Genomic DNA, 17,023 nt, shown 5'->3' on the forward strand with positions numbered 1-17,023 from the left:
GTTCCCTTATCTCGCCTAGGTTGATTGAGCATTCGAGTAATTTGTTTTTAATGCTACGAACATTCTGGCAATAAATATTAAAAACACTGGTGGAGTCTGGAGCAGGTGGACCAGGGTTTATGTGAATATCACCACAAAGCAAGAGAAGACAAAAGAGAATGAGGTACTGTTTTTTTGTTTTTAAATCATACCTTGTCACACAGTCACTGATAGTTTCTCTGTCATTTCTAGCAGAAACTAAGAAAGCACATGGCGGTCTTGTTGGTATGTAAACAGCAGCAATGTAATGGAAAGATTTTTCACTACACTTCAGTCCATGTTTCATTGGCTACGCTACACTTGGGAAAGTCACACCACCGAAGAAACATGACACCAGAGCGCGCACACAAACACCAAAAAAGGCCAAAAAAAAAAAAAAACAAGAGCATCACCTTGCATCCACCTGGAGCCTGACGCCATATACAAAGTGTGCCAATTAAATAACGAGACTGCCCACCTCCTGTCGCGCAGGATCGTGGGGGGAGGTAGCTAATGATATGTTGTTGATCTTGAACCATCATGAGCAGCCACTGTTTGTTTCAGGATTCTGAAAACTTTTCTTTTCTTTGCAGGCTTGCATGAAGAGAACAGTGCCCTGTACTAATGCCGGAATCATGGTGAACAGTAAAGTTGAGCAGCGCATTAACATCAAATTTCTGGTGAAATTAAACAAAACATAGACAGAATGTTGTGCAATGTTAAAAGAGGTGTATGGTGATAATCCTATGTCACGTGCGCGAGTTTTCGAATGGCAGAAACGATTTTCAGAAGGTTGGGAGGAGGTTGAAGATGATAAACGACCCGGTCGCACTTTGAGTTCAAGAACGGGCGAAAATGTTCAAAACATTAATGAACTTGTGCGGAAAGACAGATGTCTGAGCATTTGGATGATCGCAGACATGGCGAACAAAGAGACAGTAAGACAAATTTCTCATGACAATTTAAACATGACAAAAGTTTGTGCAAAAATTGTACCGAAAAACCTTTTTCAGGAACAAAAAGACATTCGAAAGACCATTTGCCGTGACGTCATGGAACGACTCAAAGCAGAACCAGACTTGCTAACACGTGTCATCACATGTGATGAAACATGGATTTTCCAGTATGACCCCGAGACTAAGCGTCAATCCATACACTGGAAGACTCACATCGTCGAGAATGAAAAAAGCACGAATGAGCAACTTAAAAGTGAAGGCAATGTTCATCGTTTTTTTTTTCAATATCAAGGGTATCATCATGACTGAATGGGTGACTCAGGATGAAACGGTGAATCAGACATACTACAAAGAAGTCCTAATCAAGGTGAGAGAAAGTAAGGAAGAAGAGACCGGATTTGTGTAAGAACGATGCATGGATCCTCCACCAAGGCAATGCGCCTGCCCATAATGCCCTTTCTGTGAAGCAGTTTTTAGCAGCCAAGCGCCTTCCTGTGGTCAACCATCCTCCGTATTCCCCAGACCTGGCTCCCTGTGATTTTTATATATTCCCAAAATTGAAAAGTGCAGTGAAGGGAACACATTTTCAGTCTGTGGAAGAGGTGAAACTAAAAACGGCAGAGTTGTTGAACAGTGTGACATCTGATGACTTACAGCATTGCTTTGATCAATGGAAGGCACGTATGCAGCGGTGTGTATATATAGGTAGGGGAGGAGAGTATATTGAAGGGGATAACAGTCAATTGTAAATTTCTTTGCAATACATCACATTTATGACACGTCTCATTATTTAATTACCACACCTCGTATATGTAATACCTGTTAAAATTACAAAAATCTTCTAACAGTTTATCTTTCCTTTCAAAACGAACTTGTTTACTATTTCCGATTATTTCATTTGATTTCATTTAGAATTTAAACTTTTAGATAATCCTATACAGACCGATATCCCTCTCAACATCTTCCAAAATGTTGTGTAATGCGCTGTGGTTCAGATACAATTTAGCGGCGCATTACAGTATATTACGTGTCAGGCCCGTATCCACGGAGGGCTAGGGTGGGCCGAGCCCCTCTAAATTTTCACTGCCCCCCTAAAATTTTCACGATAGGCTTGCAAATGAACTATAATATAGTTGAGTCGGACTCCCTAACTTGTACCGGTCCCCCTACATTTTTGGGCTGGCTACGGGCCTGTTACGTGTTCTTAATGTATGATAATTTTTTACAGACAATGGACTGTCTAATGACTTTTAACCTACGGGGTCTTATTTCGGCGGGAGGGGGCGGTAAAAATACCAGCATGATGATACGTCAGCACCGCATGGACATTAAAAGAAAAGTGCATAGCAGAAAGTTACTACTGGATGGCATGAAGTAAAGGCAACGTATGTAACTGGCAACTCAGGATCCATGTTTAAATCCAGCATTGATTTCACTTTCCTTTTTCTTTTCTTTACGTTGCAAAGCAGTATTGCCAGGTATTAAGGAATTTTGAAGAAAATCGTATGTAGCTTACAAACGTAATGATTAAGAACACTGTATTTTAAACATGTAATAGCTAGATACATAAGGGAAACATTTGTGCAAGTGTATTAGTAAGCATTCAGTATGGCCATGGTTGTTGAAGTATAAATTTTGGTGCAAAGTTACCCCATAGGTGGGGATACTTGGTACAACATACGAAACAGTATATTCAACATACGAACATAATATTTATGTGCAATGTTTTCCCTCCAGTATTTATACACTTCACTTCCTACATAAAACTGCATGCAGTCTACAAATATTGATACTAGAATGATGCTACCATTATCAGTGCTTACGGTTAGTATGAATTATCGATATTTCTAAAGAAAATTATGTATTTTCTGGTACCGGCATAGGAATAACATTCTGATAGCTTAGTATATGACCCACCGAAAGGCCAACTCAGGAACAGAAAAAAAATGCTCGTGAACTGATTTGCCTTGGTTGCTCTTTATATCCAAGAATATCATGTCAACCGTAATCAGTGGAAGATTTACGGAGTTTGGGGCTTCGGGGTGAAGCCCACCCAAATTGCAGGATTTCTTTTTGTAAATAATAATAATAATAATAATAATAATAATAATAATGTTAATCATCCCTATTCGTATAAGCTTCAAGCCCTTCTCCAAAGTCTAGTGATTTCTTTAAAAAAAAAAAAAACAAAGGTTTCTGAGTGAAGCCCCTCTCAAACTATTTTCTGGATCCGCCACTGTTCGTAATTTATTTTCCAACCAGAAGTCCGTTCTGGCAACTACCTAAATAGGAAATTTACTTACAATTAGAAGGCAGGAGGTACCAGCAGTAGTAATCCCCTATTTAAAGGGTTACTTTGGACCGGTGCAGAGTAACCCCGATTAGAGGCTGATACCGCCTTCTCCCAGTTTTATTTTTCTACGACTTTGAAATGTTTCAAACTTCAATTTCAACTATTGTTTCAAAGTCCGATTATACACAGTAATATTCTACGAAACTGACTTACCTTTGACGGAAATTCTTGTAGATGATATCTTTCAAGTTTTGTCGGCTTTTACAGTTACTGCTTTCCATACCTCTATAACAACAAACCCTTGGGGTAGTTAGAACTGATGTTAACCGCCAATGTTATAGCCAAAATCCGGTTAGAGGTTCTATTTTACGGTGGCAGTTGAAACTTTCTCTTTACAGTTCATGGTTTTACCGACAGAGGACTGTGTAACTCTTTTTATATTTTATGCAAAGTTACTTCTGATGTGCAAAGTACGGTATGTTCGGAAACAGTAAACCGAAGCCAGGTACTGTTCCCAAGTCAACTTTCGCAATCGCGGGGGAAAAAAATGTGTATATGTATTTTTCCTCTTTTAATTGTAATAAAACACGTTGAAGTGTTATTAAGTGTAGAAAAAAGTTACATTCATTGAAATACATAATTTATATAGTATTTCGAAACTATCCTATACATGTGAGCATATGCTGGTTTTGTCACCGTGTCCAAACGTAAAAGAACATTTCCAATGAAAGAAAAGACAGCAAACAGTAGGATGGACTAATAGACTATTATTATTATTATTATTATTATTATTATTATTATTATTATTATTATTATTATTATTATTATTATTGTAGTAGTAGTAGTAGTAGTGTGGAGCATGTCGTTGGGTGTTATGATACCCATATATACCTTAGGAATGTTTAAAGGATGTTCTAAAAATCTGAAATAATATTAGTATGTCTAACAATTAAAAGAAAAAAACACACACACTATATTATATATATATATATATATATAATATATAATCTGAAACTTTTTCCTTACGATATCATAGTGTATGTGTATGTCCTTGTATAACTTACCACCAAATTAGAGGGAATATTCGTAGGCATTCTTTCTTCGGAAAATTTCTGGACGAAATCGTCCATTAAGAGTTTCTCTATTTCTTTCCGAGATTCGTACGTAAAAGTCTGAAAAGCAATTAAAAATATAAGCATTTAGGTAGAATACGGTATTTCGCTATGCATTGTTTAAAAAAATCATCCTCATTTTACAAATATATTTTACTTCTGCACTAGACATAATACGATTTAATTAACGCCTTAATGCCTTCAATATTCGTTGTCAGTTTTTTACTACTAGCAAAAGCGCTCGTTCTTCGTACGGGAATAATAATGTTTGCACAAAATTCTTGAAAGTAAAGAAATGTGTGAAATATTCGTATTCGCAGCAAGACGCAGGATCTACATTAAATTTTGACTCTCCCAGTCACCCCTAGAGCCAGAAATTAAAAATCATATTTCGTACGTGATTAAATCTTGTCGAGATCTATCTGTGTATATTTGATGGTTCTAAGAAACTTCTTTCTACGCGAAAATTTGATGACGCACATATTCATTTTATAAATATAGAAGTCTAGCCTTCGGCTAGCTGGGGACTTCGACTCCAGATCCCAACATTTGCCCTTACTACGACTTTGCACTTCTCATATCCCTTAACATATCTCTAATCTTAAGGGGTTTCGAGATATAGCCATCTTGTTATAACAATTGCAACTCCCACCCTTTTTTCTTTCCATCTTTCCTTTTCCTTCTAAGGAAAACAAAAATCGCTTAAACACGTCTTTAATTAACGTGTATCTATTCTTAAAGGATTTCGAGATATGGCCGTGCTATTTATCATATATGACCGACTGTATATCGTTCTTCATAACCACTTATAAATAAATTGATGCTATGCTTTAGTAGTAAGAGTCATGTCAAACTTAATAAGAAAGAAAAATGTTTTTATAAAACAAGTTGTTTGGTAAGTGAATAAAAAACAGCAGCAATGAAGCTTTAATAAAATCACTTACTCATCATGTTAGGTACTTTCCTCAACGACTACCATTTTAACACTTTACTCCAAAGTGCAATGAAGTTGAAGTAACACAACTTCACGTGTCAACATTTAACACAATTCGTGTGACTTACTGTTAAAGCCATTGTGTTGTATTAACTCTGCCGTTTATTTAACTGTGTAGACTTTGTCAATTGAAGAATGTCGAAACTTAATGTAAATATTATTATGGTGTGAGAATCCGGTATCTTGATAAATATTGAAAAGAAAAAATGGTGAAAGTTTAGAGAACTGTGTCGAAAATGTTGGTGAATATGTGAGGGAAAATAGCTTAAGATAATATGCTTATGAATTACTTCAACTTCATATCGACAATATTGTATTAAGTATGTATAACGTTACATGTTATGTAAATATCCGTTACAATGAAACTTGCAATATATTGTTTAACGTATTATAATTATTATCTAAATGTTTACACATTCTCTAACATAAACGATCTTTCGTGTTCAGTTTGCCAGAACTTAGATAAACATGCATGAGAGCTTTTGCTAGGAACTGATAACAAAAACAAAAAAAAAAAAAAAAAAAAGAAAGAAAAGAAAACCACCTCATCAAATTGCACTCTTCGTTTCTAGCAGAGAAGAAAATAAAATTTGAGTTACGGGAAAATTGAATTTTCATGAATGAAAATAGAAAAAAAACGTAAAAAAATTAAGTTCAAGCTCAAAATGATTTGGGGGGAATGTGAGGTATACGAATAGTCCAAAGACAAATTTAAAACATACGAAGCATGGTGGCTCAGTGGTAGTAAGCTTACCTCTGCTGCGTTGAGTCCTTGGTTCGATCTTCCACCAAGTAAGTTTGTGGTGGACAACACCGTGTCCGTGGGTTTTCTCGGGGTACTCCCACTTTCTCATTTCACCTATGATTTCATTATCTCTCTCAGCTTAAAGGGTATAACCGTGGGACGTTAAACTGAAAGAGGAATTTAAAACGATAAAAACTATCGCACAGTAATATCCCTGTATTAGAAATAACCAACCTACAACACGCATACCACTACCATGCAATATGCTAATTTGTCATTATTCTTGGAAAATGGATGTATCTTCATGAGAATACCTGCTTCAATGTAGTAAATTGGTGGCGATGTGTGCCTTAAATGCACGCGGTCCCATGTTCAATTAATAACTGAAAGATATTATTTGGAGTTGTTAGCTTCGCGAAGCACTTAAGAAGGTATTTTAGTCATGGAGAACTTGATCTTGATGCCAATCGCTATGAAGTATACATATATCATTCAATTGCAAGATGTTCAAGTCGGTGTCGCGACAATTACGACCTGTGACAATAGCGATCAACAAGAAAGTAGTCTTACCTTAATCTGAATATTCCAGTCACAATTGCAATCAAACGAAAGTGTCAAATTATTCGTTATTGAGATATTATAATTTAAAATATTGTTATTACTCTAGTACCAGAGGCAACTTGCAAACCGTTTGCTGTAAGCTTGCATTGGCAGTTGTCAAGCTTGCACCCGGATTGATTGGAAACATGCGAGCATGCCGCATGCTGGATTCTAGTAACGAAGTTACATGGGGTCAACCTTGCATTTAGTGTACGATTCAAGGTTGACTCAAGCGTTTTACGTTGACAACAAGTCAATGGCCAATGAACGGCCAGTGATGCTATAACACTCTGCGAAGCATCGCTTGCAAGTACAACAAAAGGCAAGTTGTATGAAAACATGCGTTTCAAGTGCAAGCGTAGAAAGCCAAAAGCCAGTCACGCGCCAATTGACCGAAAGCTTTCTTGCAACTTGGGTATTTGTTTATAGATATAGGAACATTAATGATAAAACACAGATTTCTCTTACATATTTTCTACATGTATTAAGACTGGCAAAATAATCGGACCTTAAGAGGCAACTATTCTAGTTAAGGCACAACTATTCTAGTATGTTTCAAACAGGTATTAACTTTTTCCATTATTTTTTTTAACACTTATCGGGTAGTGTTATTATACGCCATATATGAACATAAGACACCAGCATCATATACGTCATCAATTTCACTGGAGATTGTGAATTAATCCAGCTTCTGAACATGGGTCAAAGCTCTCAGGTATTTTCTGAAATCAACTATTAACTTCGTACTTCTGAACGTTTCTCTCAATCTTCCCATCCATCTGTGTGTGTCGCTTCTTTCTTTTGATCCCTTTTACGTTAAGTTCCATTCTAATAAATATCACATTCGTGTTCGTGTTTTTTCTGCTTCTAACTTGAGGCAGAAAATGAAGTCTTCAACTTTCAGTGCAGTGCTCTGAGCAGTGCATTCATTTTATTATTGGGGGCGCGATGGCTCAGTGGTAGAGCGTTCACCTCCGCTGCTTGGGGTCCCTGGTTCGATCCCAGCTCGCGCCATGTGGACTTTGTGGTGGACAAACACCGTGCTCGTGGGTTTTATCGGGTTCTCCCGTTTCCTCCCACTTTCTTCATTCCACCATTTCATTCATTTCTCATAATCACCGTCTCCTTTAGCCTAACCGGCATAACCGTGGGACGTAAAACTCAAAGATTTAATTTTCATTTTATTATTCTGCCTTTCAAAAGCATTATTAGTACTAGATCACTCCTAGAAGCAAGTCCATATGTCCACAGGAATATCTTTATTTTTCAGTCATTGATGTAGTTCTAATTTCCCATTAGCTGGAACTCCACCTTGAATTAATAAACAACCTTGATCCTTATCCTATGGTTTCAAAAAAACTATTTCAATTGTCAACCATATTTCATCATAACTACTATATTTACAGATCAAGTTTAAGTTCTACATCTTCCTTGATAAGAACTTCTCCATATGAAGAAAGAAAAAAAAAACATTCACACATTTCTCTTAATGCTAATACAGTGGCTGCTTCAAAGTTCTATATTGAACATCTGGAGTTTTACACACAACAAATTGCATAAACAAAATAAATAACAAACATAGCATTGTAATTCTCTTAGCTGTGTACCAATTTTCATGTACCTTTATGTGCGTAATATTCTTACTCAACAGCCTTCGCCTAGTTTTTAGTCTCGATATAAAATATTAATCCTAAGTTGGTTACTAATTTACAAGATAATTAAGAACTGTGCTTGCAATTGTCGCAACTCATATTTTGTAAATAACCTTTAAAAGAAAATGATTGCAATAGTCTTAGGTTTTCACATAATCGCAATCGTCACTGATCGCAATTGTCGTATATTCGTGTTAAGTCGATATAGCTGTTCATAGGTTCACAAGACATTTGGTTTCCATTTTATTGGCTTTCAAGAAAATAATACTACAGATACTCCTTCATGCAGTGACATTTGCCATTATAAAAGAATTTACAGAAATTATTTAAGCTTAAATCCAGTACAATATCAGTGCTCAAATACCCAGACCGTGTTTCTCTCATTGGTGAGGAGTGTATAGAATTATAGCAAAGAACATTATAATATGCAATTTATATAATTCTACGTGTAACGTGTGTTCTACCGTGTAACGTGGGTTCCTATCACCACGGCATGGCGCGTCCTCAGGTTGCGGATCGAGGAGAAGGCCTCTAGATATAGAGGTTAGCTGCGAATATACTGAATAAGCAGTCGCGGACAGCCGACTAGGAGTGGTCCTCCAGCTTGGGTGTTTGGGTAGGGCTAACAACCTCATCCTGTAAAAAAAAAAAGCACTTGTTCAGAAACATTCACAAAAGCCTCGGACAAGGACTGATAACTTGGCACGACCTCAGCAAAAGAAAATGGACATGAGATTTGGAACATGGAATATTAGGAGCCTTTATAGGGTAGGCGTGTTAAAATCCGTAACGAGGGAGTTAGAGAAATACAGGATGGACGTAGTAGGAGTTCAGAAAGTTAGGTGGGAAGGAAATGGATCTGAGAATTCCGGAAATTGTACGTTCTTTTACGGGGAAGGAAATAAAAATCACCAGTTAGGAACAGGGTTTTTCGTTCATAAACGTATATTACCAGCAATTAAACGGGTTGAATTTGTTACTGACAGACTTTCTTTTATTACTTTTAAGGGACGGTGGTGTGATATTATTGTATTAAATGTACATGCCCCAACAGAAGATAAGGATGACGATATAAAAGACAGTTTTTACGAAGAAGTGGAACGGATATTTGACCAACTCCCGCGATACCATATGAAAATTCTATTAGGGGATTTCAATGCGAAGGTAGGACGAGAGGATATTTTCAAACCGATTATAGGGAACGAAAGTCTGCATAAGGAAAGTAATGACAACGGTGTTAGACTCGTGAACTTTGCAACATCCAAAAACCTAATCGTGAAGAGTACAAAATTCCCACATCGCGACGTTCATAAATAAACTTGGACATCACCAGACGGGAAAACACATAATCAAATTGATCACGTTTTAGTAGATAGAAGAAGGCAATCTAGCATAATTGATGTCCGGTCGTTTAGAGGGGCTGATTGTGACACTGACCACTACCTAGTAGCAGCGATAATACGAGAGAGGTTATCGTTGAATAAAGGTAATATTCATTGTCCGAAAACGGAGAGATTCAATTTAAAGAAATTAGAAGAGAGCCAGGTAAGAGAGGAATATCAGATTGAAGTTTCGAATAGATTTTCGGCTTTAGAAGATTCGGAGTGCACTAGTGTTGAGGATAACTGGATTGAAATTAGAGATAGCATTAAAATTTCAGCAAAAGAAAAATTGGGACACGCGGAAATACGTAGGAACAAACCATGGTTCGACCAGGAATGCATAAAACTAGCAGAGAAGAGAAAACAGGCAAAATTACGCTGGCTACAAAATCCGAATGAAATGACTACACAAAATTTCGCAGATATCAGGCGGGAAACTTCCAAAAGTTTTAGAACAAAGAAACGCGATTTTCTGAAAGCTAAAATTAAGGAACTTGAAGATAATAGTAAAAATAAAAACATACGGGACATGTATAAGGGAATCAACGAATTTAAGAAAGGCTATCAACCTCGTGCTTATATATTAAAGAAATCTGACGGTACAGTTCTAACTGACACGGATAGCATCTTAAATAGATGGAAAGATTTCTTTGACGATTTGCTTAACACGCAACCAAAAACTAGTGTTCGTGGAGAAAAGGAGATACACACCGCAGAACCGTATATTCCAGAACCCAATCGAATAGAAGTAGAAACCGCTATAAAGAAATTAAAGAAACACAAATCTCCGGGTGTAGATGAAATTCCGGCTGAGTTTATTTTAGCTGGAGGCGAAAAATTGTGGAACAAGATACACAAACTCATTCTCCTTATCTGGAACAAGGAAGAATTACCACAAGAGTGGAAAGAATCAATCATTGTTCCAATCCACAAGAAAGGCGACAAAACTGACTGTAATAATTATCGAGACATTTCTCTTCTGTCAACATCCTATAAAATCCTTTCAAATATTCTGTTAGCAAGACTGACCCCATATGCAGATGAAATTATTGGAGATTATCAGTGCGGATTTAGACGAAATCGATCAACTATCGACCAAATATTTACCATTCGCCAAATACTCGAAAAAAAGTGGGAATACAATACCCCGGTACATCAACTATTTATTGATTTTAGAAAGGCGTACGACTCGGTTAGGAGAGAAACATTATACAACGTTCTTGCAGAACTTAGAATACCGAGAAAGCTAATTAGATTAATTAAGATATGTTTAAATGAATCCCAAAGTAAAGTACGGGTAGGAAAATTTTTGTCCACGAGCTTTCACGTCGAAAATGGCCTGAAACAAGGAGATGCGTTGTCGCCATTATTATTTAACTTCGTTTTGCAATACGCTATAAGGAAAATCAAAGATAGCAACCAGGGCTTACAGTTGAACGGTATTCACCAGGTTATGGCATATGCTGATGATGTAAATTTAATAGGAGATGATAGGAGAACAATAGAAAGAAATGCAGAGATCTTATTAAACGCTTGCAGGGACATGGGGTTAGAAGTAAATACAGAGAAAACTAAATACATGGAAGTGCGTCGGGACCGGAATACAGCAAATTATGGATGCGTTAAAATACTAAATAATACTTTTGATAAAGTGGATACTTTCAAATATCTAGGATCAATATTAACAGAGGAAAATCATATTCACGGAGAAATTAAATGTCGACTAAAAGCAGGGAATTCGTGTTACTATTCGGTTCAAAATCTCTTGTCGTCGCGAATTCTGTCGAGGAATTTGAAACTTAAAATATACAAAACGATAATCATGCCTGTTGTTCTGTATGGCTGCGAAACATGGTCGCTTACTCTGAGGGAAGAACATAGACTGAAAGTATTTGAGAACAAGATCCTGAGACGAATATTCGGACCCAAGAGGAACGGGAATGGGGAATGAAGGAAACTTCATAACGAGGAACTACATAATTTATATGGTTTACCCAACATTGTTAGGGTCGTCAAGTCTAGGAGGCTTAGATGGGCGGGTCATGTAGCTAGAATGGAAGAAAGTAGAGACGCTTTCAAAGTCTTGATTGGAAGGCCAATCGGAAAACGACCATTAGGAAGACCTAGGCGCAGATGGGAGGACAATATTAAGATGGATCTCCCAGAGATTGGAATACAGAGTAGAAACTGGATGCAGGTAGTTAAGGATAGAAGTCAGTGGAGAGCTTTTGTGAACGCGGCATTGAACCTCCGGGTTCCATAGGCCATCGAGTTAGTTAGTTAGTTAGTTAGTTATATAATTCTATTCATCCCAGTAAGTGTGACACGAGCTCCATATCAAGTTTCTGCTTCTAGTATCCAGGAAAGTTGTCTGAAATTCTGGTGATACACTGTATTATCTATTCTACTCAAAGGAACCTTCTCGCAGCATCACTTTTCAGTTTTCTTGTGTTTATCCCCATACACATTTTCTGCGCTAATATTTCACCACTATTCTGTTACTATAACTCATAACACAATTGCGTGTACAGTAAAATTAGAGCGGAAAGCGAAATGGCTTTGTAGTACAGTGCTCATCTCTGGTGCAAGAGGTCCCTGGTTCGATCCAAGCCATGGAAGGTTGTGGTGGACATAATCGTGTCCGTGGATTTTCTTGTGGTTCATCCGTTTCATCTTACATTCTCATCCACTATTATTTTCATAATCATTCACTTTTATTGATTCACTGTGTAACAAATTAAAACTTTTTTTCTGTCCTTCAAATTAAATTATGTGATTTTAGCTGAATGACAGTTGCTGAATTCGTTGGCGGAAACCAAAATGTTCCATCACGTCACATTTTTGTTGGGCAGATCACAACACATTATACGGAATGTACATATTTACATAATTTACTATGTAATATAGGCTAGGAAAGCGTATTATGCTAATATTAAATTTTGTTAATTTACCCTTTAAAATACTTTCTTTCGTCGCTTATGCTTGTAGACATAATCTAGAGTCTCTCTGATGATAGACCAGCAATACTCAACAAGCATAATTTCAATCCATTTTCCACTATAACGCTTTTCAAATGTGGCAATGTCCTGATAAAATAGTTCTCCGTGTTCATCACTTACTACGCCGAGGTTTTGAGTGGGAAAAGTCAAGATCTGAGTGCAAAGAGTGTAATTTTAACATGTTGCATCCCATGTCGTTAAAAATTGCGCGACAAGAGTTGAAAACTGCGTACCATGTCTCTAACAATAGCTTCATAATTTTTAGCTTTTACATTTCCAAGAAAATCTGAAAATAACTATTTAAACGACAGCCAAAATAACTTCTCAATTTCAGAGAGTTTAGTTTCGAAGTCTTTATCCTGCATGACTGTTTTAATCTGTAGACCAACAAATACCTTTTTTTACCTTCTCTATCTAGTACTTTAACAATAATCTTCATCAACCCAAGCTTGACATGTAATGGTGGCAAAAATACATCTTGAGGGTTGACAATTGGTTTACGAGATATGTTCTTGGTGCCAGAAATGAAATTTTGTCTTTGAGGCCAGTTGTTTTCGGGCGTAGTGGTTTGCTTTGTCACGGCTATCCCACTCACATAAAAAAAATACAAAAATACTTGATGTATCCTTGTTGCATTCCTGTGAGAATACCAATAACTCTCAAGTTCTCACATACATGCCATTTGAATTTTTTGTATTCAATGAGGTCCAACATTGCACACAAAACTTCATACGTCTCCTTGTATGGGCCACTATGCTACAGGAACAGATGCGTGAACATTTCCAATATGGAGAAATACTGCTTTCAGACTTAGTTTTGAGCTGTCAATAAACAAGCGCCACTCGGTGGGATTATATTCATATCCCGAAGACTGAAATAAGCCATCTACACTCATGTCCAAAATTATTGTCGCATTCTATAAATATGTTGTTGTAGGAACATAATTTGATACGAATTCGCCTGGTATGTCTTATAATGTTAGTATGAGTATAATCGGCAAAGACATGTATGTGGCAAATTTCATGTCAAAAGAGTAGTAAATAAGAACATAAAACGAAAATAAAACTTTCTTTTCAATTTAGCAACATTTTGTTTTGCTCATTTTAATTTTCGTATTTATAATTCTTTTCCCATGAAATTTACCACAAATATACATTTCCCGATTATACACATAGTGTCAATATTAAAAGTACTTTGCAAGATCATTATCAAATTATATTCTTACAAGAAGACAGTTATGCGACAATCATTTTGGACATGAGTGTACATCTTTGCAATAAACAATGTCTCAATTTTGCAACAAAATTGTTCTCAAAATGACTGTCGGTTTCTGAACAAATTTATTTTTAAAATCTTGAGCTACGAGATTCCAACCTTGAAGCCTGGAGCCTAATAATTCCGCTTTTCTTTTAAAGCTCTTATTGTATGATCAAATGAGGTGGCATTGAATGGGATGTAAATAGCTGAAAGTCTACATTTTCGCTGTTGCTTGGAACGTCTGAGGTATCTTCTTCTAAATCAATGGTGTAATGTTCTGGCGTTTTAGGTACTTCAAGATCTTCAGTGTAGGGAACTGTTCGAATAGCTGACTTTAAATTAGGGTAGTGAATTTGATGTTTTGATTTAGAGGAAACTAGCAGCGTTCACCCCGCTTCGCTGCGGTCACCCCGGAACGCAATAAACTTTGTTACTTAGATAATTTTTACTTTTTCGCTTTCAAGTGATATGATAAAAACCATAGAAGATTGCAGTAAATCTTAACATTATATCGCCTGTCATTTATGTTAACCCGCCCCGCTTCGCTGCGGTCATCCCGGTGCTGGCATATTGTAAAAGTGTCTGTAAAAATAAGCAAATCAATTAAAAAATTTTAAACAGAAGATTCAAGCTATTTTCCGCTGTATATCGCCTGTCATTTATGTTAACCCGCCGAGTGACACGGTCATGCGGGTTGCATATAAATACGTTTATTTTTACCTATGATGAACTAATAACAAAGGATTTGTACGTTATGGACACTTGAATGGTCAATTATCTCAAGACACTGGTAATTAAAAATTAAAGTGATATGATAAAAACCATCTAGGGTCCAAATCCTAATAACCCCCCAAAAATGAAAGAAATTGGTTCAGCCGTATTAGCGTGATGAGCGGACAAAGGATTTTGTACGTTCTCTTTTATATATATAAGAAGATGTCTTTTACATCTGTCAAGCAAAAGTAACAGTCAGTTACATGATCTGTTTGTTAGCGCCAAATCATAGGAACAACACATTTCATAGAAATAGGTTTTCCTTGTAGCCAGTTTCTCAAATTCCTGGAATACACAGTGCAACATAAGTGTAGGGCCCAGGACTTTTCCTCATCTTCAACCCTACAGCCAAAGTACAGTTCATAAACCTTTTTAACTAAAGGAGTGAGGATTTTTTTTTTTTTTTTTTTTTAGTTTTCAGTGTAAGCAAACCACACACATAACAAAATAAGTCAGGTTTATTTTTTACATGGGATATTGCACTCCACTACACGTAGCTAAACGTTTATTTAGCATTTTCTTGAAACCCCGATGCACAGCACACCTTACCACAAAAAGACACAACGCAGCAAATCCGATCACTCCTATAGAAACACCACTCACCAAATAACGATATAATCGAACGAAACATTACTCAAATATTAGAACATATGCCAGCAGAGTTATGTGACACAAATCTGAACTTACTTATCACTAGATATTAATGTGTTACTACCTGAAATAAAAGTGATGAGAAATATGAGAAACTACTGTTCCCTATTATAACGTAGAAAAAAGGATCTTACGCAATAGAAGAAAATTGAGGGTTGAGGAGAACTCCTCTTTAAAAGCGTATTCCTTCTGTAAAGAAGAAAACTGTGGCTTGAGTTATGTTTAAATGAGCGAATATTTTAAGGTATATTACATATGCACCATTTTTTAAAATCTTAATCACATTTCTGCTCTCCCTATTGATCTAGTGGGTAGTATGCGCGCTTTCGGTGCATGCGATCTCGGGCCTGATTACCTGTAGAACAACATTGAACAACACGGTGGCTCGAATTTCACCTTAAACTGTAGACCCACGTCTCATAAAGCCTCTCTGCTGAAAAGGTATACTGAACTTCAATAACGAAACTAAATATTAATCATATTTCATCACCATCCGTAAAAAATACTGTATTTCACAGTACACAATTTCCAACTTTTCAATTTTTCACAGAATTGGTATGTGAAGCATAAAAAAAATAGAGATTTGATTTTTTCATGCAAGAATATATAAGAAAAATACATTTTCATGTAAAGGACAGATTTCGTGTCGCGCAGTGTTATCCGTTTAGACTTAAGGACATAAACTTACAATGTTATAATACCACGAGAAACACACTTTGGTGTAGTCCACGCACATAAAACCATACACGTGAGTAGCAACCTAGGGGGTGACTCAGTGGTAGAGCGCTTACATCTAAAATGTCGGAGTCCTGGTTCGATCCCCGGCAAAGTAAATTCATGGTGGATAACATCGTCCTCGTAGGTTTTTCGGGATACTCCCGTCTCCTCCCACTTTCTCATTCCACCAATTCTTCCATCATCATTCACTTGCCTTAAACATCGTCTCCCTTAGCCTAAAGGGAATAATCATGGGACGTTAAACAGAAAGATTTCATTTCATTTCATGAGTAGCAACCTTATTTATTAAAGAACTTTGTGATCTTCGTTTTGATTTGATTTGATTGTTTTTACCCAGTAAACAAAATCTTTAATTTCATATATTGCGTGAAACACATTATTCGTACCATTTGGTTGACATTCGATAGACCTTAAATTTTCAATCATTTCGAAAGCTTCAGATGAGGTTGCCACTCGTTGTTACTTTATTTTATCACTGATCTGGTTTCCGTTATTTGAATAGTATCTATATATCACTCTTCTCTGTGGCTGCCTCGCATAACTGAAAACTAATTCCAAGTACCTTCTTCTGTTTCCAATCTGTCCAGCACCATTTCAAATTAGCCAAACAAGAGGTTCAAAAGTTCGATTTACACAAGCTTTTTACCATTAATTTCAATGTAGACTTCGAGAGGCGAATATACTTTTGTTCGAATTTCCAATAATTTGAATTATCTAATTTCGAATTAAACGAGTGTCTTCTATTTTTGAGTGGAATAACTTCAATTTAAATCCTTGTAAATATATAGCGCGGACGTTTCTAAACAATCAATCAACCAGGTTATGCAAAGTTTTCCTGAATATGTTTCTCTT

General features: G+C 36.5%; 1 protein-coding gene across 1 annotated transcript in view; it reads right to left on the reverse strand.

The window, feature by feature from the left end:
* The window catches only part of LOC145689898 (protein EFR3 homolog B-like), a 114,770-nt gene that overhangs the window by 21,178 nt on the left and 76,569 nt on the right, over window positions 1-17,023 (reverse strand). The window contains exon 13 of the mRNA XM_081764210.1: window positions 4,332-4,439. Within this exon, the coding sequence (XP_081620336.1) occupies window positions 4,332-4,439 (108 nt within the window). The remainder of the gene's footprint in view (window positions 1-4,331; window positions 4,440-17,023) is intronic.

Source organism: Thermobia domestica, chromosome 7, assembly GCF_964235325.1.
Source record: "Thermobia domestica chromosome 7, izTheDome1.hap1.1, whole genome shotgun sequence".
In the NCBI taxonomy this organism is placed as follows: domain Eukaryota; kingdom Metazoa; phylum Arthropoda; class Insecta; order Zygentoma; family Lepismatidae; genus Thermobia; species Thermobia domestica.